A 26181-nucleotide genomic window follows, 5' to 3' on the forward strand; every position below is an offset into this window, starting at 1 on the left:
AGTTGCAGGAGATGATTGGCAAATCATCTAGCGGTTTCAGCTTTATAATGCAGATGTACAGAAATTACTAAGTTAGCATTTTTAAAAATTTTGGCTACGAAACATTAGATATCTCGTCTTTCAATTATAACATTTGAAACTCATGTTTTAAGTCTTAGGACGCATTAAAACTGGTTTATCTATTTGAATGATTGTTTTTAGCGCTAATATATGAGTCGTGCAGCTATGAAGCATTACTTATAAATAACATCCAAAAACTCAAGCTTCTTGTGATAAATAATATTATAAACTTAGGCTTCTTGTGATAAATAAATACTCAAATAGGATGTAGGTTATAAAATCGTGTTGTTTTATTTTTTCATATTTGTTGTTTGTTTGGCACTACTTGCTAATCTTATGGCTGCTTATATAATAAATAGTTGGAAGTCTTCGGCTTAAGAACTAGAGAAACGACTAAAGGATATTGGGGCATAGGACAGGATATCAAGCTGGGTTGGTGAGTATATGGGGTCAGTACGGGATAGCACAGTGGGTGAGCAGGTGTGTGTGTGTGGGTGTGTGGGCAGGTAAAGATGCTTTAGATGGGACGCTCCTCATTGATCCTTCTTACAAGTTGGCTACGCGGGCAGACAGCTCGTCCAGCTGCTGGTAAATGCTGGCCGGAAGATCGGCGCCCACTTGAGACTCGAAGTAGGTGCGGATCTCCTTGACCTCCTGCGACCAGAACTCCTTGGGCAGCGAGAAGAGCTCCTCCTGGTCCACCTTGTCCTTCATGCCATCGAGGTTGAGGGCGCCCTCGGCGGGAATGTGTCCAATGGCGGAGTCCACGTAGCAGGCTTCGCCATTGACCCTGCGCAGGATCCAGTCGAGCACACGGGAGTTCTCGCCGTATCCGGGCCACATGAACTTGCCCTCGGCGCTCTTGCGGAACCAGTTGACGTGGAAGATCTGGGGCACCTGGCCACGCTTCTCCATGCTCAGCCAGTGGGCCACGTAGTCGCCAAAGTTGTAGCCAAAGAACGGCCTCATGGCGAACGGATCGTGCATGATCACCTTGCCCTTGTGCTCGGCGGCAGCAGTGGCCTCACTCTTCATGGCTGCTCCAATAAAGACTCCGTGGGTCCAGTCCCGAGCCTCATAGATTAGGGGCACTCCGGCGGGCCGACGACCTCCGAAGAGCATGGCGGAGATGGGCACTCCCGCTGGATCTTCCCAGTCTCCATCGATAATCGGGCACTGGGCGGCCGGGGTGCAGAAGCGGGAGTTGGGATGCGCAGCGGGCTTGCCGGAATCCTTGGTCCAGGGCTTGCCCAGCCAGTCGGTGATCTGGACATTGGGGGCCAGACTGCTCTCCATGCCTTCCCAGAAGACACCGCCATCAGAGGTGGAGGCCACGTTCGTGAAGATGGTGTCCTTGAACACAGTGTTCATGGCAATGGGATTGGTCTCCATCGAGGTTCCGGGAGCCACGCCAAAGAATCCATTTTCCGGGTTAATGGCACGCAACACTCCCTGCGAGTCAAACTTCATCCAGGCGATGTCGTCGCCCACGCATTCCACCTTGTAGTTGGCCAACGAGGGATTCAGCATGGCCAGGTTGGTCTTGCCACAGGCCGACGGAAAGGCGGCAGTGATGTACTTCTTCTCGCCCTTGGGATCGGTGATGCCCAGGATCAACATGTGCTCGGCCAGCCAGCCCTCCCGCTTGGCAATGGTGCTGCCAATCCTCAGGGCGAAGCACTTCTTGCCCAGCAGCGAGTTGCCGCCGTAGCCGGATCCGTAGGACACAATAAGGTTCTCGGCGGGCTTGTGCAGAATGATGGTGCGCTCGGGATCACAGGGCCAGGATGGCTGCTCCACCTGTCCGTTGGCAGGGGCGCCCACAGAGTGCAGGGCGCGGACGAACTCCTCCTTCTTGGCCAGTTGGCGCAGAACAGCGGCGCCCATGCGAGTCATGATCCTCATGGAGGCCACCACGTAAGCGGAGTCCGTGAGTTCGATGCCGATCTTGGAGAGCGGTGAGCCCACAGGGCCCATGCTGAAGGGCACCACGTACATGGTGCGCCCCTTCATGCAGCCGGGGAAGCGCTGCTGCACTGCAGCCTCCATGTCGCTGGGCGAGATCCAGTTGCCCAGCGTTCCCTTGACGCCCTCCACCGGGGTGGGAATCGTCTCCTCCCGCCGTTCGGTGCAGATGAACGTGCGCGACTCGACACGGGCCACATCCGCCGGATTGGTGCGCGCCAGCCAACAGTTGTCGTACTTGGGCAGCGGCACAATGGTGCCCGCCTCCAGCAGGCTCTTGATGAGCATCTTGTTTTCCTGCTCGCTGCCATCGCAGATGTGCACCTGGTCGGGCTGGCACATGGCGATTCCCTCCTCCACGAAGGCGCGCACACCGGCGGTCAGCGAGTCCACATTTCCATAGGAGATGGGAATGCCACGGATGTGGCTGTACAGACCGCAATTGTCCTGGCGCAGCTTGTGCAACTGGGGCAGACCGCACACGTTGCCGGAGCTGAGGGGAGAGCAGGTGGGTTATTAAAATTGCAATTTAATTAACTGGCTTCGGTAGTGGGGCACCAAATAATGGACTGCATTAAATATTAATTGCCATTGAATGCGCTTCGTGCGACCTCTTTCATATACTTACATAATTTTGCTTTGTTCGATGAGCTCAGGCATGTTGGTGGTGTTGTATTTTGTGAATTTCTCTCGAAAAAAAGTTTGGAATATTTTTGATAGTATTTGAATTTCGCGTTACTGGCGTGATCGAGTTTTTGGCACTTTGCTTAATTCGCTTATCACAATTTGGGTGTTTTTATCACAATTAGTGTTCTGCTGTCGAGGACTTTGCGTTCATATGTTCTTCCACAGTTTCTTGTCAAACATCAACTTGATTTTCAGACCACTGAAAGTAGGCTTTTCACTTGATCTTTCCATTTACTCTGGCCACGAGTAACTGATGCCAGCTGCCCCGATCTGGGCCCTTTTATACCCGACCGGCGACGCCTGGCCATCGAGGCGACTAGAACCAGTCGGCCGATCGGCTCGGCAATCGGGTTTACGATCTGCGATCGGCTCGCCTCGCCGAGCGAGAGGGTCAAACTCCGGAGGAGCTGATTGGCTGCCGGCGGAGGCTCGGCGATTGTTTTGGTTTTTCACAGTCGCCGCTACGAGGAGCGGGGGATACGAATGGGGGGGGTACCATGGGTATGTGGGGTATGTCCCCACTTGGCAACAGCAGACCGTTGTTTTGGTGCGGCGCTGGGAGCGTTTTTTCTAGTGCGTTTGCATTGATAAGCGTTTGTTTGTTATTTTGAACAGCCTGAATTTGCCACTTTCGCGCTGTTAATTTAATTATTCTGTTTATGATTCTATGCGCCACAAGTGCGGCTGCTGCGAAAATAGAAACCAGTTCACGGACAGCTGAGGCAACAGCAGCTGGGTAAATTCTGGATGCGTCTACAGCTGCATTGGCCGCAGATACATATGCACAGATACACAGATACATTGCTGCAACACGCGCCCTCCTACGCCTGCTGACCACATGTATGGCCCCTCGTTTTGGCCATTTGCCAAATCGAAAAAACTTTCGCTTATTTGCAGAATCGGTGACGGAAAATTTGTGCGCTAATCCGCCCCCCTCATGCCATCCAGATGAGCCGGGTGCCTCCTCAATTGGCCACGACCGCCTTGGAGGCCAGCATTCACATTCATGTGACTCTGGGGCGCACCAAGAATAGCATGGCCCGGATGGTCGTCATGTGGCCACTCTTGTTTTCGTCTATGGGGAAGGAGAAATGAAGGTGCTGCCGGTGGTGTGACTTTGTCCCCCCGCCCCCATCCAGTTTGCCAGAAGCCCCAGAATCCGCTGGATACTCTGACAAGAAGTTTAACAGAAGGAGTCGGGAAAGTGGCACGTACAGTGGCTCTGTTTATTTTTAGCAGTGTTATTTCTAATATTACACCAAATTGACGCTTGCCAGCTCTAATTTGAGACTTCAGGCAAACGTAAACTGCATAGCAAGTCAGCTAAATACACTTTTAAATCAACTTCTTATTAATGATAGGTAAATGACAAGTAAGCTAAATACACTTTTAAATCAACTTCTTATTAATGATAATAATAAACCAGCTTTCGTTTACCGCTGAAAAACCACTTTGCCTAGACCCAGAAGGGACTGGCGGCCAACGTCCTTGGAGAAACCTGATGAGATGGTTGTCCTTGGTCCTTGGCTCCCCCTTCTACATTCCCCACCCTCATTTTGGACTCCATTTGGAAACAGTCCGGCTTCGAATTGAATCGAATTCGTCTACACGCGTTGCCGCGATTTTCGGTTCGGTTATTTATAACTATGGACTTGTTTTTCTAGTTGGGCCTGATAATCTTCATCATCGGCGCTAATTGCTGGACTGGACCCAGACTTGGACTCGGACTCGGACTCAGACTCTAACTGCTCCGCTCCTGTTCCACCTGACCCCCAGTTGGCGCATTTCGATGATTCGGGCTTATTTGGAATGTACGTCAATAGACGATCGATTCGCTAAATATATGCATAATCAATAAGCGATCGGTTCGGAGGAAGGCGGCTGAGCTTGGATGGGTTATCAGTGGACGAGCCTCTGAGTCGTCTAAATATAGATCAGACCCGGATTTGTACTGTCGACCAGGAAAACTTTCCAAGGGAAAACATCACTTGAACTATTTTTAGGGACTTGGCTCCTTAGCTATTTGGCCTTTTGGTTTCCTGGCTATTTGGCTTCTTATCACTGTTCACCCCAAAGTGTACATCACACCACACGCTTCAGATTTGGCAATCAGTCCTTGGCAACCCACCCAAAATGGCAAATATTCACCCATAAACTTTTCTTTTGTTGGCATTTTTTGGCATTTATTTGCTTGTTTTTCATCGCCTCGATCTCTTGATAAGTTAGGTTAAACGGCATTATGGATTTATACGCTTGTTTACGCCGATTGCGGACGGGCCTCCGCCGGGGCGACCACTGATAAGCCGCGTCCCGCGTCCAGGCCACGCCCCAAACCCAATTTCGATGCCAATCCCGTTCCCGAATAGGCACAAGTCGAATTTCGCTATAAAAATCTCGCTCGTTTCGTTTTATTTTAGGCAATAAGGGGTCTTAGATTAGGAAGTAACCTATGGAACACACACATCACATGTCAGCAACACGCGCCTTCAGCTTCCTCAGCTCCTCGGCCACGGCACCTGGCAGATGGTGGCCCACCTGCTCCTCGAAGTACCGCTCTATGGCATCCACCTCCTGCTGCCAGAAATCCTTTGGCAGCTCGAAGAGCTGGTCGAGATCAATGTTTTCCTTCAAGCTCTCCAAGTTCAGTGATTCCTTGCTGGGCAGCCGGCCAATGGGGGAGTCCTCAAAGCACTGCTCGCCCTCCACCCGCCGAAAGATCCAGTCCAGGACTCGTGAGTTCTCCCCGAATCCGGGCCACAGGAACTTGCCCTCGCTGCTCTTGCGGAACCAGTTTACGTGGAAGATCTTGGGCACCTGGCCACGCTGCTCCATGCTTAGCCAGTGACCCAGATAGTCGCCAAAGTTGTAGCCGAAGAAGGGTCTCATGGCGAAGGGATCGTGCATGATGACCTTGCCCTTGAATTCAGCGGCTGCGGTGGCCTCGCTCCGCATAGCAGCTCCAATAAATACGCCGTGCTTCCAGTCCCGAGCCTCGTAAACCAAGGGAACGCCGCTGGGACGACGTCCTCCGAACAGAATGGCGGAGATGGGCACTCCTTCGCTATCCTCCCAGGCGGGATCGATGATGGGGCACTGAGAGGCGGGTGTGCAGAACCTGGAGTTGGGATGGGCAGCCGGCTTTCCGGACTCCTGCGACCAGAGTTTGCCCAACCAATCCGTAACTGTAACACCCTTCAGCTGATCCTTCTCCATTCCCTCCCAGTAAACTCCACCGTCGGATGTGGAGGCCACGTTCGTAAAGACAGAGTTTTGGAATATCGTGTCCATGGCTATGGGATTGGTGGCCCTCGAGGTACCGGGCGCCACGCCAAAGAATCCATTCTCCGGGTTAATCGCTCGCAGCACTCCCTTCTTGTCGAACTTCATCCAGGCGATGTCGTCACCCACGCACTCCACCTTGTAGCCCGGTAAGGTAGGTGTCATCATGGCCAGGTTGGTCTTGCCGCAGGCCGATGGGAAGGCGGCAGCAATGTAGATCTTCTTACCCTGCGGATTGGTGATGCCCAGGATCAGCATGTGCTCGGCCAGCCAGCCCTCCCGCTTGGCAATGGTGCTGCCAATCCTCAGAGCGAGGCACTTCTTGCCCAGCAGCGAGTTGCCACCATACCCAGATCCGTAGGATACAATCTCATTTTCCGCTGGCTTGTGCAGCACAATGGTGCGTTCGGGATCGCAGGGCCAGGATGGCATCGCCTGGACACCACTTTTGGGCGTGCCCACGGAATGCAGGCACTTGACGAACTGCCCATCCCCGGATTGTAGATATTTTAGCACTGGATTGCCCGCCCTAGTCATGATCTTCATGGACTCCACGACGTATGGTGAGTCCGTGATCTCGATTCCGATTTTGGAGAGAGGTGAGCCCACTGGACCCATGCTGAAGGGAATGACATACATGGTGCGACCCTTCATGCAGCCGGGGAATCTCTCCTTGATCGCCACTTGCAGGTCCCCTTCCGCCATCCAGTTACCCAGCATTCCCGGTGTGGCCTTCTCCGTGACCGGCACTGTCTGCTCCTTGGAATCCGTAGAGATGAAGGTTTTGCCCTCCACTCGGGCCACGTCCGCCGGATTGGTTCTCGCCAGCCAGCAGTTTTGGTACTTCGGCAGAGGAATGATGGTTCCCTTCTTCAGCATGATGCCCTGGAGCAACTTGCTCTCGCCCTCAGTTCCATCGCAGATGTGCACCCTCTCCGGTTGGCAGAGATCCACGCACTTTTCCACGTACTGTTTGACGGCGGGGGTGAGGATCTGGGCATCTCCGTACTGAACGGAGAGGAAGCGACAGGTCAGGCGGAGGTTTAAGTTCCGGTGTGCGGGAGCCAATCTGGAAGAAGGCCAGTAAGGTTCTCTTTTAAAGGGTTTGCGGGACAGAAGTGAATCTTAAAATAATGTAATATTCCTACCAACCATATTGTATGTATGCTTCCGAAGAAAGTGAACTCAACAGATACGGTTACGAAAAGGTTAAATACAATTCTCTACCTATTTATTGAGCTAGTGATAACGACCTTTTCAGATACTCTACCTACAGCTGCCGCCAGACGTTCAGACGACTAACCGAAGCGAGCACAACTGTACCCCTTTGGCGGACCTCGTAACGTGAATTTCAAATTCTAAGCGGTAAGGCACAGCCGTTGGAAAAGAGTCAGCGCCGTGAAAGAAACGAATACAAATAAAACCCAAATACAAACAGAAAAGATACAGCCAAACAGCCAAACTGGCTGATCAGCTGTTCGTCGTCTGGTCGTTCAGGTTTTGTTGGTCTCCACCGCTCCAAACTCGAGAAACTTGCTCGCCGCAATTCGCACAGGGCCCGGCGATCCGGGGGATTGGAGTTGGAGGGCGGTGCCCGTAAAGGGGTTCCCAGTCCCCAGTCACCAGTCGATGCAACCTTCGTGTAGCGGCCAGTCCACGTCACTTTCGTTAGAAGCAGGTTCCGGCGGAGCTCCCCCGCCAGCATGATGCAATCTTTCATCATCTTTTTGCTCCCTTTCTTGGTTCTGCAGATAAGCGAAGAGCAGGTAGTCTGCTCGTGGTGTGGGTATGGGTATGGGTATGGGTATGGTATCTATACCACATGATAGCCCTTGTTTCCAGCGGAAGGCGTTCAGATACAAAGTCGTCTGTGGGTCAGACACAGTTTTCGAGCAGTTTTGGGTGACACTATCATTCGCCAGACACCAGTTACATGGGGTCCAAAGTCCAGTGATCCCCGCCTCCAACTCACCAGCGGCATAATCGCTTACACGCGCTCAGGGTTGCCCCACTTGTGACGTCAGGCGATTGTCTGGTGGTCAAGCGTAGAAATACCCCCGAAATGAATGCATGTTTTGTATTTCGAAACTGCGCAGTTTTCTCCACCACACGCTCCACATTCGTACCCATGTATATAGATACGTATACCGATCTGGCCTGGTCTATATTAGCATAAGTCGTCTGCGTGGTCGAGGCGTGTGAGATGGATGATAAACGCCAGCGATATCTCTCCGTGTCGCGGCTTTGCGAATTCTGGCTGCAGAGCATCGGAGGATGGGCAATTGGGCAGCTTAATTGAATGAAAATCAACATTTAATTCAGTCTTCTTAGCTGGTTTTTGTTTTGGGCCTTTATGGCCAGCGTCTGGCTTTTATCGTGGCTATGCCTGTGAGAACTTCAGTTGGCCGTGGAACTGTAGTTAAATAGTCCCATAACTGATATAGTCCAATGCTATTGATAGGTGGGCAGCATATTGGCATACCGCTTGAATCCGAATCGCACCGCTTCAGTATCGTCGCTGACACCAGCAGCTAATTGTTTGAGCAGCACTCGAGTTGTCGCTTTGGATTTGATTAGGGACACGCGCCTCGATTGGAAGCTGAAAATCCGCTGCGTATTCGAGTCTATTTCGGGCGATAACAGAGAGCGCTCCTCTGTCGGGGAATTTCTTCTGGCCTTTTGAAATGGCAACTACAGACCCTCCTTCCCCCTGCCTCCTCCGTCTTTCCCAATGACGCCACCAATGTGGCCCTCCTATTTTGGCCATCCCAAATACCCTGCCAAGCGTCTCTACAGAATGTGCCACTGCTTTGGTACAACACGAATGAGTAAGCACTTCCTCTTGTTTACGCATTCATTCGCGCTTTTTATTGCAAAAATACGCATTAAATACATTCGTCGAATTTTCAGCCAGCGCGTGTTCCACTGATGTATGTGCTCGTGTTTTTTATATGGAAAAAGAACACATCAGTCTAATAATAGTACGGCTAGTGGTGTACGAAAATGTCCCCCCCAAAACACTTGGCAACAGTTATGGGGGTGTCAGCTGATTCAACAGATTTTCCTCAACCAAAAACTGTACTTGCAGTCTGACGAAATCAACCAAACTGGTTCCATCAGAGGGTTCATTAGCCTTGCCCCTTTGCCTCAGATTCAATGAAAGAACCCAGCACCCAGTATCTGAAAATGAAGGCGAAGGGCAGCCACAATCTGCGGCTTATCAGCTGGAGGACCACTGGAGTAGACCATCGAGGGGTGGGGAGCACAACTTTATGGATACTTAAACTAGAGATGGGATACTTATGCATAAAGCAAGATAAGTCCAATTGAGTGCTAGAAATTGTTAAATTATATGTGAGCTACTAAGAGGGACTGTGACTAGCGGAAAATCCCTTATCAGTTGCGCAGATGCAAAGTTTTCCGCTAGTAAGATTCTTATGCGCGTCATCATAGGTAAAAAACAAAAGCACATTCCTAGAAAAACTTTGTTTATGTTTAAACTGTTACAAAAAGTAACAAAGACCACAATGCAGTATGAGTAATCCAACTGCACTGGTTTCCTTGTTCCTTAAAATACCTTTGTTCCCATTCATTTCTTCCCTCAATAAAGTACGCAAAAAATTCAGTCTGAACTGGATTTTACGGCACCCAGTCTAGAGGATGTTTTATAAGTACTAATAGAACGCTCATTACCGCATATCAAAGTCCACAGACTGGAAGCTACTAATTCCGTATTTTGTTTACCGACTGATAAGCGATTCCAGACTGCCCACGCTTCCATATAGGAATATACATACGTGTAGATTAAAGTGTATAAGGTAATGGTTGAATGCGGGTCTGGTTGATTCCATGAGTTACATGGAGTAGCTTCTACTTGCGAAAGCATGGCGGGTAATTGGAATTGGTGGCAAGCGGCTTACGCGATGAATGAAGTGATTCATTTTTGCAGGGGAAATGCAAACAAATCGTCATTATATTGGGCAATCTTATCTAGAAGTTTCTGGGAATTCTGGGAAATGGTGGTAAACAAACCATTAACTGATAGGTAATCATTAGCAGACTATGAGCCTTGTTTCCTAAATTTGTTCGCTGATCGATGGGGCCTTCCAAAAAGGCGCGTGGCCTTTTACAGATAAGCCGTATTAACCTTAATTATATTTAAGAAATTGTTTTTATTCCTCGCCTGCATAATAAGGCTATTTGCTGTGGCAAATTCGCGAACGGGGGCTCGGCCTGAAAAATAGATTCAGAGGCTCGCGTCGTCAACAACAATATTATTTGTTTTGTTACTTCACCGATGCGTTGTATATAAAGGTTATCATCAATGGCAGCTCCAAACGAAACAGTATCTGTCGGATACTTGCAACCTATACACATGGGTGATGCAGTTGGCTTATAAGTGTGGGTGGGCTTATTGCCAAAAAGGGGCTCCAAAACACGCCACCCCATCAAACATCAAAACAGAAGCCAACAGTAAGAAAAGTCAACAGGCGGCGACAAATTCGAGGTGTTGTTGCTAAGCGGCCTCAAAAACCCATACATGCAGCGCTTTGTTTTTATTTTGCCCGCCTAATGGCACACACACACACTCACACAAAGGAGAGGCAGAGCCAGTTGGACAACTTGCCAGCGATCGCACGCACACAAGCGCACCCACTGAGAAAGCGAGTCACAACAAAAGCGCAAAAATAATAAATAGCCTGTTGACGCAGGGGGCGCGGTGGAGAAGGTAGGCGCTGATAAAGAATAAAACAAAGCAAACGGCGGCAATCGCAAAGCTTTTCATTGAACAAAACGCCAACGAAAAAAGTGTTGCATAAACAAAGGCGCTGGCAGAAAACTACTACGGCTTTGGTCGCTCACCTGCCGCCTGAAAGTAGGCAGTGAAAATGCTTCTGTGCCCCGCGAAGCAGAAATATTCCACGAACTGTTGTTAAGATACATTATTATGATGTACAGATTCTTCACTTAATAAATATATGTATAAAAAAAAGGGAACTATGCCTATGCTCCACTGTGGTGCACTATGAGAAATAGGGTACTGCCATACAAATGGTATAAATACAAATATAAATAAATAATAAAATATTTATACAAATATATTTATATAAATATATAAATATAAATACAAATGGTATTGAACTATTACTATTTTCATCTTCCTCGAAAATATTGAGGCGAGCTGGGCACGAATTGCTTGGCTTCAAAGTGATTAAAGTGCTATTGTATGGACCACGAGCTTTTGCTGAGCGCGTATCTGCTACTCATGTAAATAAACCAGACACGAAGAGATTAAGAATACACAGCATCGGGTGCAATGATCTGCGAGCTTATAGATGACATTAACATTGATGGCGGTGTTGTTGGGGGTCATTTTGCCACTTGTTTACATGAATGAAAGTGTAACGGACGCTTTGCGGCTGGCAGAGCGTGGAATTTTCCCGCCACGCGATGCGAGTGATTCAATACTATTAGTGCGACGTTTTAGTTGGGGCAGGTAAGTTACTAGGCAATGGCAACCAACCTTAGGGCTTGTAATCCGAGTAGACGACTCAGTGCCATAAGGGGATTTGGGATACCTTTTGATGGAGAATGATGGGCGTATTGGTGCGATCAAAAGCAACTTGTTATTAAAAAATCATTTATGTAGGAACATCGAAATAACTCCTTAGCAACAAGAAGTAAGCAATAAATAAAAGTTAAAATTAAATGCGCCTTTATCAACCTTAAACTGCGTAATTTTAGACACTGATTATGCCACTTGATATCCAAAGAAGATGAAGAGGTATGAAGCAAACTGCTACAATGGCTCAAAAGCAAATGATTTTTATATTATTAGTGTGAGCATTACCCGTAGATAAGTGGCGTTTTGTGTTTGTGAAGTGCCTTTAAAACGATTAGATTAATTTCGGTCAAAAAGTGAGTTCTGACTTAAATATACATTATATCTAAAACTGATCAGCTGTTGAAAGAAGCAGCTCGGTGTTTTCCAAGAACTGCACGGTATTCGGCTGTCTAGCTCACTTAAGTGAATGGATCCACGCCTCGACCGCAAGCTGTTAAAGCATCCCGTTGGGGTTTCGCCACCCTGGAATGCCGCCAATCCGGCGGAATCCGAATCCCATTAGACTCACCCGCATCGCAGCAGCTGCGCGCCTTTGAGCAGCATTCTGTCACCTGTTCGTGCTGCTTTCACTTTCTTATTTGCCCGCTAATGCTCTTGGCAGCTAATGCAGTTGCAATTTTATCGCCGCCCTAATCAATTTATTGCGCTTTGTTTGGCCGCGGGTCCCTCTGTTAATTTGATGAGATTGCCGACCTAATTTGAATTTATCTCAGCCTCGTCTGCAATGGATGTCTCTGGCGCACTTGTTGCGCTTCGGCTACAGCTAAAGCCACGGCAGCAGATTATGTTTCGGATTCGGACTCGGACTCAGATTCAGATTCAGATACAGATACAGCGGAGCACTTGTTGCTGCTCTGGCACAACGAGCCAAACTGACTTTATGCGGCACTCGCTGCGCTCAAGTAACATGTTTGCGCAGACAGCCGAGCATTTTGAGGGTCTCAGCTCCGTTCCGTCGCTCTCGTATGAGAACGATCCCATCGATTCGATTTGATTCTTGCCGCTGAAGCATATGGACTGTATGTTTTGCTTTCGTTTTGATAAGATAGGACCCCTCACCCTGCGGCCGTTGCATTTGGGGCTTGTGCTACGTGCCGCCCAATGCATATGCAGCAGGTGGTTGGGAAAAGCGCAGAAGGGGGCCTTGGAAAACTCGGAAAACACGCCCACCTTTTGCAGCTTACCGGTCTGGCTGGTCCGCGTGCCTATTTGGCAATGTCTGCGCTGTTATCACACCAGCTGTGATTACTCCATCGCTGATCAGCCGCTCCCCCAGCCGTTCAAAAGTAAAAAACAAAAGTTTTGACATAAAATACAAATACAAATTATATAAAAATAGCGAACAATTTCCAAGTAAAAAGCAGTCAACCGGTAATTAAACAGGGAAATTGATACAAGACACCTTTTATTATATTACTTTTGCATTATTACATTATGCAATTATAAATATATGAACTTATAAATTCTTTTCTCTCGCGAATTGTTTTCTCCTACGCTGCACTTTTCTTATCATTTTAGCCATATCGCGTGGCTTCCATTTGGGTAATATCGTTTTACTAGTGCTAGCATGTTTATACCCCAGCGACATTTACGATGCTGGTTTTCCACAAAACCGCCAACCGAAAAAGCGAGTTTCCAAGGTCATCCACGTGTGAGTCCTTCTTCGAAGCGCGCTGAAGTCTGACTCTGGCAGGGCCCAACTTGTTCCATCAGATGGAACCAAAGCAAAGCGAGCCAAATCGAAACTTTCCCCTGGGTGATAAGCGTAATCGGGAATTGTTGGCTCCCGGTCCAAGGTGCTGTGACCAGATGGCGGTTCTATCAGAAACCCATAACAACCTGAAGATTCGTCTGCCGTGGTACAGTGAAACCCCCAAAACGAAAACCACAACCACAACCAGAAGCAGAAACGGGAAATGAAAACAGTATGAACTCCTTTGCTCTTCTTCAACTTAACGCACTAATCTTGAAATATGTTTATTAATAATAATTTCTTGCGTACGGTATAATAATGTTTCATATAAGTATTCTTCACCTTGCAGTGTCTGTTTTTAATACATTCAAATTTACACGAGTCCGGGGCTTTAGCACTACGACAATAATTGATATACAATATTTATAGTAGAGCTAGGTATATAGATTATAATGTACTGTATATATAGATTTAATGTTCGTATATTTAGTGGCGTAAACAAGTAAACTATACAATTAGGCTTGGTACTATGTATTTGGTTTCGGTTGCATTTGCATTGCGAGGATTCGACTTTGTTAATGGATAAGGTGGGGGAGGGGCAACTAACTGTCGGGGGTAGAGGGGAGGGGGGGCCTCTTACCCTACAATTGTGTAAACGTACATATAAATCTGATGGCTAATCGGATCCTTGATTGGAACTGCTTTTGATTGGCGGTGTACAAAATGGATACAAGTCTCCCAAAAACAAGATACAAATGGAAAAATTCCTGCTCTGCTATGGGGAAATCAACCTCGTCGATGACTACAAATCTCTCTAAACTCGACGGGCCATATTATAAGTATATTTCTATATTTGTCTTATTGTCTTCAACGTTCTGTCGTCCGACCTTTGCATTGACTTTGAGTACTTCGAAATTCCATGTGTTTTGATTCAGTTTTCATTTTTCAGTTTTCTGTTTTCAGTTTTCATTTTTCGGCTTTCAGATATCAGTGTTGCACTTGCCTTTGCCTTACCGAAATAAGAGAAAGTTGGGGGAGGGGGATTGTGTGATAACCATTTTGCGGAAACCGAATCGGAAGTATGGAAGGACTTTCTTTAGGTATCCTGTGCAGTGAACTGAAGTAAACAATGGGGTGCCTCTTAACAACTAGTTAAATATTAAACGCTTTATGGTTTCCCTTCGTCGATAGAACTTTACAACCACTAAAACTATTCACAGCAGTTTATAATTCTTGATTTGTTATTTTGTTTAGCTCTGTTAGTGTGGGAAAATACTTTTTGAGTGGTTTCTCAACGGGGAAATAGATTGAGTGGGGGCGTCTTTGGGTCTTTGGGTAGTGGATGAATAGTCTTAACACCTAAACATTGAGGATATTATTTAGAATATCACACATTCCATGTATCATTCTCTAATCAGTATAGTAAGTATAGGTATTTGTTTAACTCAACTAGAACTCGAAGTGTTAATATTGTGTCTCAACGCTCTTAACCACTTTAAAGTAATTGTAAATCGTGTAACTCCTTTTAGATTACATACATATATTAATTGTAGGTCTGGTGAGTTCTACTTGAGGTTAAATAAAAACGGCAGGTCTCTACTAAAACTAAATATTGAGTTTAACTCTTTGGAAATGCGCTGGCTAAGTCGTCTATAAGCGTTTGCTGTCGAAGAGCTTTCTCCGGGGTATGGGGGGATTGTGGGGGTTTTGGGGGAGTTTGGGGGGTTTTGGGGAAGGGGGGGAGTCAGAAATACTTTCAGTTTTGTGTGTTCGAGTGTCTAGGGGTAAAGCTTCAAGCATTCCAACTAAATGCTACATAATCGAATTTAAACCATTTGCAACCCGTTTTAGATAATACCTATCCTCCTGCGGCACATTGTACTCGTACACAGTTTGTTAAATTTAGTTTAGTTTGGGCTTAGTTCAGTTAGTGTTAAAATACGATTTAACAATTTTAGTTACGCACTCGAATGCAATTCTTCGGCTGTTTATTCTGGTAATTACTTAGTTTAGATTTAAATTAAGTTAAAATACTTATAGTAAATATTTATAAATGTTTGCGCTCAGCTCGGCACGCACTCATCTTACCCTCGTCTCAGTTGAATTGGCATTTCACTTGCCACTTTGCATCGGCTCGCACCTGGACCTGTATCTGGACCTGTTCCTGGACATCTATCTCTACCTGTAACTGTATCTGTATCCTTATCCGTATCCGTATCTTTTGCATCCGTTTCTTATCTGCGCCTGGGAGCAGCTTTTGCGGCTTTTCTAGACATCGTACGCATCCTTCTTGTAGTTGTTCTTTCTGCTGGTTGGCACATTTAGCACGTTCGATGTCTTGGTTGTCGTGGTCGGACGCATCATCATCATCCGCATGGTCATGGGCTTGTCCTCCTCCTCGTCGTCGGAGAAATCGCTCTGGGTCTTCACATGACCACCCAACGCCGGACCGCTGAAGTCGTTCTCGTCGTCCTCGTCGTCCTGCTTGGAAAGAGGGTAGGGATAAGAATGAGGGGTGACTTCAACATGTCAGACATCAAATGGGCGGACAGAGTCCTCTAGGAAATCAAGAACTTCTTACGAAATTATAGCACATAAATCAAATGAGCTGACACCACGCTGCGTATACTTGATATTCTACACAAGCTCAAGCGAAAGCTCTCTACACGACCAGCGACTGGCCAGAAAAGCAGAATTTGTAAATGAAAACTACTCAAAGTTCAGTGAAACTCAGATGCACTGCAACTATACTGTAGATGTAAGATTCATTTACATTACGTGTATGTTTCGGTGGCGGATTTTTTAGGCTTTCTTGGTGGCTGTTTTAGAGGTTTTTAAGCCAGTCAAATAATTTATAAGAATGTATATTTTACAGTTCAGTTTATTCTTATAAGTATATAGCCATTTGTAAAATCCGCCACCCACATTAAGGTTTTAACCATACTAAAAGTATTTAAACAAGTAACAAACAAACAAACGAACGAACCAACAAACAAAATGTAAATGGTCGGATTTTGGTTGTCTCCCTGTTACATTACCTGCATTTTAGCCACGATCAGCCGCCAATTGGGTTTCTACATGTCCATGAACTGCCTAAATCTATGTACACTCACTACCCTACTCCTGCTGAGCCTTCAAGCGATTTTGCTAGTCTTTTCCCTAAACTTAGGTTTTGTAAATAATTGTTCAGGCCTCTTCCGGTTTTGGTTTGAAAGAGCTGTTCGCTATTGTTTGCTAGCTACGGTTAATTGCTGTGCGTTGATTAGTTCTTTGTGGTATTGAGTACATTGGTAATTGCTTGGTAACCGAGGATGAGCAATTGGTTTCTACTTGAGTCGAGGCACATCCTTAGTTTTTTCGTTTTTTTCGCTTTTACTGGGTGTTTATGTTCGGTGTTCTGTGTTTCTGGGCCATGCGAAGGGCATTAGTGAACTAATTTAGAGCTATCCTAGTTTAACTGGTTGCTGATTTCTCTGGGGTTCTCTAAGACTTGGCGCTGCACTCAGGTTCGTATCCATGGCTGCGATATCGATTTCGATTCGGGTGCGGGTTCTGTTCGTTCTAATTCTAACATTGACCAATGAAAAGTGGACACGGGAGCACGGGAAAGAAGAGCAGAGAATCGTGTGATTAGCTTGAGTGTTGTCAGAGATGTGCTGGTGACGGGATCGGGGTTTCTGGAGTGGGCATAGCCTTTCTAGCCAGGACGCGGCACAACTTACTTCAAAGTCTCCAATTGTGAAGCGTGTCGCCGCTAGTGAATCTTGCGGTGGCATATCCGGACTCATATTCTGTACGACAGTGAGCGTGAGTTTGGTAATGTATTCGGTTATTGGATGTAAGCATTGTCAGATAGGAAAAACAAGCGCAAGAGTGAGGAATTTTCGTTAGGTGAGAGAAAGACACAATTAGTCACACGTATAGACCAAAAAGAGAGATGGGCGTAACCTTAGCCTAACAACACAACGAATGGTACAAAAAGCTCAGATCGAGATTGAATCGAAAGTGTTATCAACCGATTTGAGCGCGGATCTGCACTTACATCGTCATCATTGTCGATCATCTCCTTGGTGGAGGCGGTTGTTTCGTTGCGCCGTATCGATCCTTGGTGGATGTCCAGGTCCACCTTCAGGCACTGGAAGCTGCGCATGAGGAACACGATGGGCATGGGCAGGACGCCGGCCAGGATCATGGACAGTGCGATGCCCATCACCCAGTTGGGGTAGCTCTTCTGCTCAATCATGCCCTGCAAAGGGATTACATTCCATTTAGCCAAGATTCAATCAGCGGTCTACAAGTGGTAACGTACCAAATCGGCATTCCAAGCTCCGTAAGTGGGATTCCTAATGACCATGAAGACCACCGAAGATACCAGGATGCAGACCATAATGACGGGACCAATGTACCGCCAGGTCCACTGCCAGTAGCGACCAGGTCGGTAGCCGGTCATCTGGAATATGTCCTCGGTGAAGCTGTGGGAGAATAACGTCATCATGTTGCCCAGCTCCTCCGCAAGTTGGCCCAAACTCACCGCTCGTGCCCGTAGATAAAGATCACGGCTATCATCTCCATCAGCGCCACCACCACGAGGCCAATGGTGCCGGCAAAAGAGTCGAACATCTTGAGCCAGTACTCCCCGGCACCTGTGCAGAAGATGAAACCGACAATGAAGCAGAAGAGACACACCACGCCAGTGACATGCTGTTTCTTAACCCGCTTGATAATGTCAATGTCGAAGAGGGTGCACAGCATGCCCTCCAGGATGCCGATCTGCGATCCCAGTCCCAGCGACAGCAGCATGGTGAAGAAGAGCACGGCCCAGAAGGGAGCACCGGGCAGCTCCACGATGGCCTGGGTGAACACGATGAAGGCCAAGCCGGTGCCCTCGGCAGCCTGCAACAAAAGCAGCACACAATCAGACCCTCCAGACCACGGAAGCCCCCAACCAGACAGTACTCACATTGTCCAGTTCGTGGGCCAGGCTGCACTCGCTCAATTGCAGGCGGGTCAACTCAGTGCCGTTCAGTAGACTCATGGCTTGCTCATAGCCCTGGGTGTCATTCAGGCCCAGCAGCTTGTTCTTCACCAGGATGTCCGTGTTGCTGGGGGGAGGGAAAAAGGAGGAATGAATGAACCAGTTGAAGTCGGTTGGAACCCGCTGTGCAGGCAGTTCAAGAGCAATTGTGCATAACTCAACGTGGGTCCGTTAATTGATGCAAATTGACAGACACGACCGCGATTCCATATATCGATTGGAATATCAATGGATGGGCGCAGCTACACCCACCGAGCCGGCGCTTCATTGATACGCAAATAGATGGAAAGAAAGACAGTTGCCCAGCGCCGGTTACAACTGGCCAGCATATTGATGACCCACCTAATGGACGCGGACCCACTGATGCGTGCGACCCACTGGCGCTCCCCATCGACTCACCTGGCTACACAGCGGTCCACATTGACGGTGGCCTTGAAGCCCAGAATGGCGAAGATGACCACGCTGGCGTAGATGGCCGTAACCGCATTGCACACGGACACCAGGAGCACATCCCGCACGCAGTTGTTTTTCGGCGTGTTGTAGCTGCCGAAGGCGATCAGAGAGCCAAAGGCCAGGCCAAAGGAGTAGAAGACCTGCGTGGCTGCATCCAGCCAGACCGTGGGCTCCAGTAGCTTTTCCACCTTGGGCGTGTACATGTGCATCAGTCCAGCGCCCGCTCCTCGCAACGTGATGCCGCGAATAAAGAAGATGGTCAGCACGATGTAGGGGAAGAGCGAGGTGAAGTAGACCACCTTGCCGGAGCTCTGGATGCCCTTCATCACGATGAAGAAGACAATGGTCCAGGACAGCATCAGGCAGAGCACGATCCACCACTTGAGGCCACCAGGCTCGTCCATGGACGGTGCTGCGTCCAAGGTGGTGCGGTACCAGAAGTACGTCGTCTCCGAGGACTTGGCGCACTCCTCCAACTCAAAGCCTGTGCCGTTCAAGGGGCAGGAAGACCAGGGCAGCGGGTACTAAGCAAGTAACTAGTTAAGCACAGCCATTTGTTGATTCCGAGCAATCCACTTACCCGAAAACTGTTGAAGAGGTAGAAGAAAACCCACGTGATGATCACGTTGTAGTAGAGGGCCACAAACAGCGTCACTATGCACGACGAGATTCCGATGCCACCCAGCCAGGGATGGATGGTGTTCCACACACCCAAGGCACCCAGTCGCATTCGCTGGCCCATTCCCAGCTCGATTAGGAACAGCGGTATGCCCTCCAGTATCAGCATAACCATGAAGGGTATCAGAAATGCACCTGCAGCGGGAAAACAAGGCTTAAGTACACTTGCAGAAATACTAACAAGAATCTTTAACAAATAATACATATTATAAACTTGTATATATTTTCCTAATAAAAAGCCCTAAATGATGTCATTTGCCATAGGCAGTGTAATTGTTCGCTGTGCATAGTTAAATCGCTGGGGAAGTGACACAAAATCAATTCAAAGCCAGCCGGAAATTTGCATTTCTGGCCAGGTCGGGAAATATCTGGTTGGCCAACTGGCAACTGGCAAAAGAGTATGCCAACTTCGATGCCCGGTCAAGCTGTCAATTGTAATTGAATTAAAAGCCGGGTGGGGTTAAATCGCCATCAGAAATGTGCGTACACACCAGCCACCCCACCCACTGGCCCACCCAAGGCCATCAATTGGACCCTTCCGCCGCCGAATGCCAGGCAATTAGTGCACATTAAATCCCATAATGTTATTGTCAAAGCTGTGCACCTGATTAGCTGCAGTTCGCTGGCCAACTGATATTGGATATGACACATGTCGATGGGCGTGGCGGGGCGTGGAGGGCGTGGCGGGGGCATAGCCAATTTAGCGTTATCGCTCAGGTGACCCGCGCAGTCAAACAGACATTGATTTGAAATACTGCTACAGTTTGCGCTTTTTCCTCGGTAATCCGAGGCTTAGCGCAAAACAATACAAAATCGTGGTCGATAAGGTATTTTTGCATACCCATAATAAAAAGTATATTACGACAGCTTGAAAGCCAAGAAATCCAATTTGAAACAACGAATGTGTATCAATTTAAAAGCACTCGGGGTCCTGCCAACCAAACCTAATTGAATTCCATTCTCATCGATCTAGTTAAGATGTAGATACTCAAGTATTAGATACTCACCGCCGCCATTCTGTTGGCACAGGTAGGGAAACCGCCAGATATTGCCGAGGCCCACCGAGTATCCGATGATGCTGAGGAAGAACTGCATCTTGCCGCTCCAGGCGGCGCGTTCCGGCTCGTTGCCCGGAATGTCCACCGATTGCACGGAGTTGCGCTGGGGGGCGGTGAGCACGATTGTCACCCCGTGGGTGCCATCGCCACGTGCCCGTGTGTTCAGTGGGGCCATCTCGTGGCCGTTGCGCGGCGCATCAATGATTTTGGTGGCAGCCATCAGCGTGCGGATATCCCTGGCGAAGTGTCCGTGGTTACCGTCTGCGGAAAAGTGGAGCAGCCGATTATGAGAAGTGCCAGGACTCGCCCAGACCCACTGTTTGATCGATACTCCCCGAGTATCCGACTTGTTTGCCCATTTGTGTGGCGGTTCGTCCTTGAGACCGCTTCTAGTGGCTGCTAACTCAATTTGTGTCCTAATTGCTTGCCATTAGGCGGATACTCCGCCAGCAAATGGCAACTTTTCGCAGTTCTTCTCCCTGTTCCCCGTTCCCTGTTCCCTGTGGTCCCTGTCAGCTTTCGTAATTTTATTAATATGCAAATGCGGTGTAGTGCCTGGGGAACACATATGCCCAGCATGTTCATTACTTTAGTCGTAATTAAGTGTGGATAACACGATTGCATGTGGGTTTGCTATCAAGGTTATGTAGAAATCTTTGGCATAAATCCAAAGCGAGTCCTAACACAATCGAAAACAAATCGCGTATTCCAAATATGCCCCTACTAATTCTTTCTGTGTACGAATTAAGGCACGCATGTTGGGGGTCAGAGGTTAATTAGATGCTTAGTTTTTGCAGTAAACAACCCAGAAGCTCCAAGGACTGTTTACGAGCCACTAAACCGAACCCGCTCCCCCTCTGAAGCGTGACTTCCTGAACCTTGTTGCTCGGTGTAGGGGACAGCCAAAAATTTAAGCCAACGCCACAGAAGGTCGTTTTAAATCGAAAGAGCAGCCAAAAACGGGCGGAAAAAAGAGCAACTGGGGGGTGGATAAATGGGGGTTCTATGTGGGCCCCATTTACTTGGAGGCTCGTCCTCTGCTGCTGACGTAGTAAATTAGGGCTAGAGAGCACACGGAAGAGAGCGGAAGAGCCATGGGTGTGTTGTTTGGGGCAGCAGCTGTGTGGCAAGAAGCAGCAATTCACCACCGCGCCAGAGAGGCAGCGAGAGTCGAAAGCTCCGCGGAGCTTTTGGCGTCCTGCTGCTTCATTGATGGCCACATCGGGGGGAAAGATTTCCCGCAGGGGGGAGCACACCTCTCGGTCTATTCTGCAATACATTGCGTATACGTAATGCGCTATGACGTCTTTTGATGGCTGCCTCATTTTCCCCATTTGCGTTACCCAAAACGTTACACACAGGCCATCTATTCGTGTAAATATTTATCCAGTTGCACCCACACAATGTATCTCACGGATGCAGAAACCAAAAACTACACTACCAGCTGCAAAGACTCCGATTGAATTGCATGGAGACGAGCGGTAATCAAAGGACGCCAACGTGCACTTTTCCGCGTTTCCACTTTTCCGCCCGCTGAGCTGTCTGGGGGAAAACTCTCGTCCTCCGATTGCACAATCCGATTGCTGTTACGTAAACCAGTGTGTGAAAATATTAAAGTCCTGTGATTGCTGTGCTGTTGCTTTCTGCGTCGCAGTTAAATGGGTGGATGGGCGGATGGGCGGATGGGTGGCTCTTTTTCGCTCAATCACCGGCGTTTCTAAATAAAGCTCTGGCCAGGATGTGGCCGTGGCCCTGTCATTGGAATGGGTTAAATCACTTGGGCCCAGCGCAAAGTGGATTGAAACACAATGGTTTAACCACTGCCGTAGGAAATTACTGAATGAGGGGTCAAGATTACCACTGATTGGCTGCGACAGGACCTAATTGAAGAATTGCTTATCGGGCTTGCATAACGCTGGGCTGAAGAATAGCAGTACTGAATTTAAATGAATGGAAATTTACCAAGCCCAACGACGCTACCTCGATGTCTCACACAGGTACAAAAGCTTAGGTCCTGGGCAAAAAAAGGACAAACACAATTGCGTCGTGGCGAATGTAGTAATCGCATCAAAAGGAAAAGTTCATCCCCTTTGAACTCGCGGGCCAGCAGAATCGTATTTAAAGCTCATTGCCAGTTAAGGTGAACTACAAATAGCCAGAAGAAGCAGCAGTACCAGGTAGTAGTTAGTAGTTAGTAGTGAAAATAAAACAAGTAGGCGAATCTGCTGACATGGCGTGCTGCAGGCTAAATCGATAAGAACGGCTTTGTGGGTAAGGAATGGAATCCAGGGGGAGGACCAGCTGTCTTTTCCTATTTCTGCATAAATCATGCAATTTGATTGCCAATGAAATACACTCTGTTTACGCAATCGATTTTGCACATTTTATTGGCCTTTTGTTTACGCTGCGCCACAATAAATTCACTGCGAATCGCTCAAAAATGTTGCCTCTTGAATTTGAAATGCCAACTAATATACCCATATTTGTGCTATTTTGGGAACCACATCCACTCAAAATAAAAGCAGAGAGGTGTTGCGCAACTTGTTCGCTGGCTGCTGCCAATATGCACTTTCTGCCCTTTGCTTTTGGTAATTGATTTGGCCATCGTTTGGCGCCAAGGCGCGAATTACGCCGAAACTCGCGTCCTCTGCGAGGACAATTGGCCCCCAAAAGCCACCCCCAAAAGCCGCCCGAAAACACATCCAAAACACATCCACACTTCCGTTTCCGCTTGACCTTGATGCACGCCACCGTGGATTTTCGGATACTTTGCAGGCACTTTTAACAGACAGACAATGGATCCCAGTGATAGGTGTCGAATTACTTTCCCAAGCCCCAATTTCAACTGCTTACGCTTGCTAAACCTTGGTCAGCTGCTGCTCGAAGAATTGGAGGTTTGTTTGGCAAAGACATTATGTAAATAAGCGCAGCCGACGTTCTTATGCAGAACTGTGGAAAGTTTCCAGAGATTATTATTGCATTAGAAGCCAAGTTCTAGGTCGTTGAGTAATCTATGGGTGTATAACATAACATATAGCTGTATAGCTTGAGAATTTTGCTATGGTTGAAATTACACTCTACGCAAAGCACAGTCCTTCAAAATATAATTATAGTTATTTATTAAGCATTAAAGGCAAGATAATTTGTAGTTAAAAACTGTGTGAAAAACACAGAGTAAAAATATATTTCAGTTCAGATATTGTTTGGATATTGGCTGAAATATCAAAAGTGTGGTACAATTTAAATTTGTGAAAAATTCTACATTAAATAAAAACGTATAAAAAGTATAAAAACGTAACGTATCAAATGAGCTAAAGACTCTATAAATTTGTTAAAAAATTGCAGGGCGTGGTAAAGCATTTGGCAAGGAACCCAGCCCCTTTCGGCGTCCTAACAATCCTTTGTGCGACCTAACCTTTTGCCCCGTGGAAGCAATCGATAAGACGCAAGTGTTTCACTCCCAGCCCAGCACAACATTAATTTTTCAACAAACAAAGTCACTTTGGCCAAATCCGGCGGACTCGTGCACTCGTCTGGCCGAGGAGATTGCCAAAAGAGCAGTGTACCAGTGTATCTTATATGGACCATGTATAAGCCCATTGTACATATTCAACTTTCGCTCTCACCCTAGAGCGAGAGAGACGGCTATAGAGTGTGGGAAAGAGAGGGCGGGAGGGGGTGAGAGGGGGAAGAGAAGTGCAATCAGGCGGGCACAAAGTTCAATTCCTTGTGCTTCCCACTATTTTTTTGGCACAGCATCAACTGCTGGCCTGTTGAGGTCGATGGGGATGGTAGAGCTTTTTGGCCCAAAACATCCCCTCGGCCAATGCCATTGCCAGCCCCAATGCTTTTTTATCAGAATCTCCAAGAGAAAGAGAATGTCAAAACGAAATGGATGATTTAGGATGTTGTATCTTTTTATGGCTATCCGAACTTGTATGGGATTTAAATAAGGTGATAAAGTGTAATATATACCCTTTTTCAAAAGGGTGTGCATATTTAAAGCACTATTCAGGTGAAATTTTATGAAGCACAAATTCGCATTCGAAAGAGTTGTTTAGAAAATGTTTGTGTACTTTTAGATTGAATAGCGTAAGTAAAAGCAGCCCAAAACGGCCAACTAAAATGAAATTGCTTAATGCGATCAGTCAAGTGATTAAACGGTGGATGTGCACCCATGCCAAGATCTGATTTTGTTTCCCATGTTCTTACAATGTACTACATATAGTAGTTTATGTCAACGTGCAAAGTTGAATGTGTTGCAGAATTTTACACATTGTTGGTTTTTGGAATGCGAATTCGCTGTAAATGCACAAAAATGCAGATTTCGATTGGCGCTAAGGTCACGAAACAAATGAAATTAACATAAGTTCACTGTTTTCACGGAAGTCCACGTGCATCCCCAACCTCGAGTTTCACAGACATAGCTCCCAAGATAAAGAGAGCGCCAGAGAGTCTGTCCTGAGAGAGAGAGATAGAGAGTGAGAGAGAGAGAGAGAGAGAGAGAGAAGGACAGGAAGGGAGTCCTTTTGGCATGTGTGTGTGTGTGTGTGTTAGTGGGCAGGACACGTCAGGCAGAAAGTTTCGCCTCGCTTTCTTGTTCCGTACCAAAGTTTGTCTTGGCTGTGGGATTCGAAATTCCAAACTGCTTTTAAGCGGATTTTTCACACACACACGCGCGCGCTTTGGAAAATCCCCGATTTTCGCTGATTTCCGCTTTAATCCAGGCAAACGCTCGATATCAAATTCGTTCGACGAATTTATGCGTTTTTCACACGGAGCTTTGCTCGATTTTCACGACCGTTGATTTGTGCTTTCCGTTGTAAACTAAATCCAAATCGCTTGGCGCCGCACTGCGAAGCTCGCGAATTGGCATGGTGTGTTTGGATCGGTGGTGAACTAACCACCACCAGCGCAGAAACAGCCACTACACTCGCACACACACACACCCATGCATACACACGTCAACGCGTTGACGCAGGACTCTGCATGGAAATTTTTCGGCTGGCGGCGGGCTTAAATTGGGCAAAGCTTCACTTTCATTGATTGCCGCACGCGGAAAGGAGGCCAAAAGCTGCAGGAGCACGTGGCTTTCGGGGGTTGAAAGTTCAAATGCCGCCGCTATCGCCGCTTGTGGTGGTGGTTGTACAGAGCGGGAGCGAAATGCTGCGAGGGCAAACCCAAAAGGAACACTGCTGTATTTTCCTTCGAAAATATAAGAATTGTACCCTTCTAAATAAGTTTTCGAAGAATTAAAAAGGTCTAAGTATGATAGTTCAACGCAAATATATGAATTACTTATAACAAGAAGTCTCCTTTCAAATTAACCGCCAAATACAATTCAATGCATACTTTTAGGCGGACTCTGCTACCACCCGCCAGATGGCGGCTGTCACAGGTGTGACCATTTCTAATGTTTACATCGATAAGCATTCATCGATAATCGCCATGAACCGCGTGGTTTAAATAAGTTTAAATTTGTGTTAAATGTAAAATTATATTTATGGTGCCTGATTAGATGCATATATTTACACTTTTTTAATCGCTAAAAGTTGTAACACAGTTTTTAAAAATAACATTGCACAATATTTTTAGGCACAGTTATTCAATGTTTTCTTTAAGTTTCTTAATATAATCGGCATATGCA

General features: G+C 47.3%; 3 protein-coding genes across 6 annotated transcripts; all 3 read right to left on the bottom strand.

The window, feature by feature from the left end:
• Positions 1 to 328: 328 nt before the first annotated feature.
• On the bottom strand, positions 329 to 2991 carry LOC6546936 (phosphoenolpyruvate carboxykinase [GTP]). Its single transcript, XM_001974661.3, has 2 exons — positions 2654 to 2991; positions 329 to 2518 (listed from the first exon to the last, which is right to left on the bottom strand). Exons 1-2 carry the CDS (start codon positions 2683 to 2685, stop codon positions 607 to 609), a joined length of 1944 nt encoding a protein of 647 aa, XP_001974697.1. The 5' UTR covers positions 2686 to 2991; the 3' UTR covers positions 329 to 606.
• Positions 2992 to 5090: 2099 nt separating this feature from the next.
• LOC6546935 (phosphoenolpyruvate carboxykinase [GTP]) lies at positions 5091 to 12658 on the bottom strand. Of its 3 annotated transcripts, none has more exons than XM_001974660.3 (2): positions 12126 to 12658; positions 5091 to 7060 (listed from the first exon to the last, which is right to left on the bottom strand). In XM_001974660.3, the coding sequence occupies exons 1-2, from the start codon at positions 12158 to 12160 to the stop codon at positions 5176 to 5178; spliced, it is 1920 nt and encodes a 639-aa protein (XP_001974696.1). In that variant the 5' UTR covers positions 12161 to 12658; the 3' UTR covers positions 5091 to 5175. The 3 variants fall into 3 exon arrangements, 2 of the variants coding, with proteins under 2 accessions (XP_001974696.1, XP_026836508.1); XM_026980707.1 differs by lacking the exon at positions 12126 to 12658 and adding an exon at positions 7262 to 7472; XR_003407901.1 differs by lacking the exon at positions 12126 to 12658 and adding an exon at positions 7144 to 7472 and having other exon boundaries at positions 6969 to 7060.
• A 2368-nt stretch (positions 12659 to 15026) lies between these two features.
• LOC6546934 (sodium-dependent neutral amino acid transporter B(0)AT3) lies at positions 15027 to 25358 on the bottom strand. Of its 2 annotated transcripts, XM_001974659.3 has the most exons (10): positions 25143 to 25358; positions 20484 to 20795; positions 19379 to 19611; positions 18745 to 19322; positions 18271 to 18412; positions 17842 to 18203; positions 17620 to 17782; positions 17353 to 17556; positions 17033 to 17101; positions 16297 to 16877 (listed from the first exon to the last, which is right to left on the bottom strand). In XM_001974659.3, exons 2-10 carry the CDS (start codon positions 20752 to 20754, stop codon positions 16872 to 16874), a joined length of 2028 nt encoding a protein of 675 aa, XP_001974695.1. In that variant the 5' UTR covers positions 20755 to 20795; positions 25143 to 25358; the 3' UTR covers positions 16297 to 16871. The 2 variants fall into 2 exon arrangements, with proteins under 2 accessions (XP_015012133.1, XP_001974695.1); XM_015156647.2 differs by lacking the exons at positions 16297 to 16877; positions 17033 to 17101 and adding an exon at positions 15027 to 15791.
• Positions 25359 to 26181: the final 823 nt, after the last annotated feature.

This window comes from Drosophila erecta, unplaced genomic scaffold, assembly GCF_003286155.1.
Source record: "Drosophila erecta strain 14021-0224.00,06,07 unplaced genomic scaffold, DereRS2 tig00000092-arrow-pilon, whole genome shotgun sequence".
NCBI lineage: Eukaryota > Metazoa > Arthropoda > Insecta > Diptera > Drosophilidae > Drosophila > Drosophila erecta.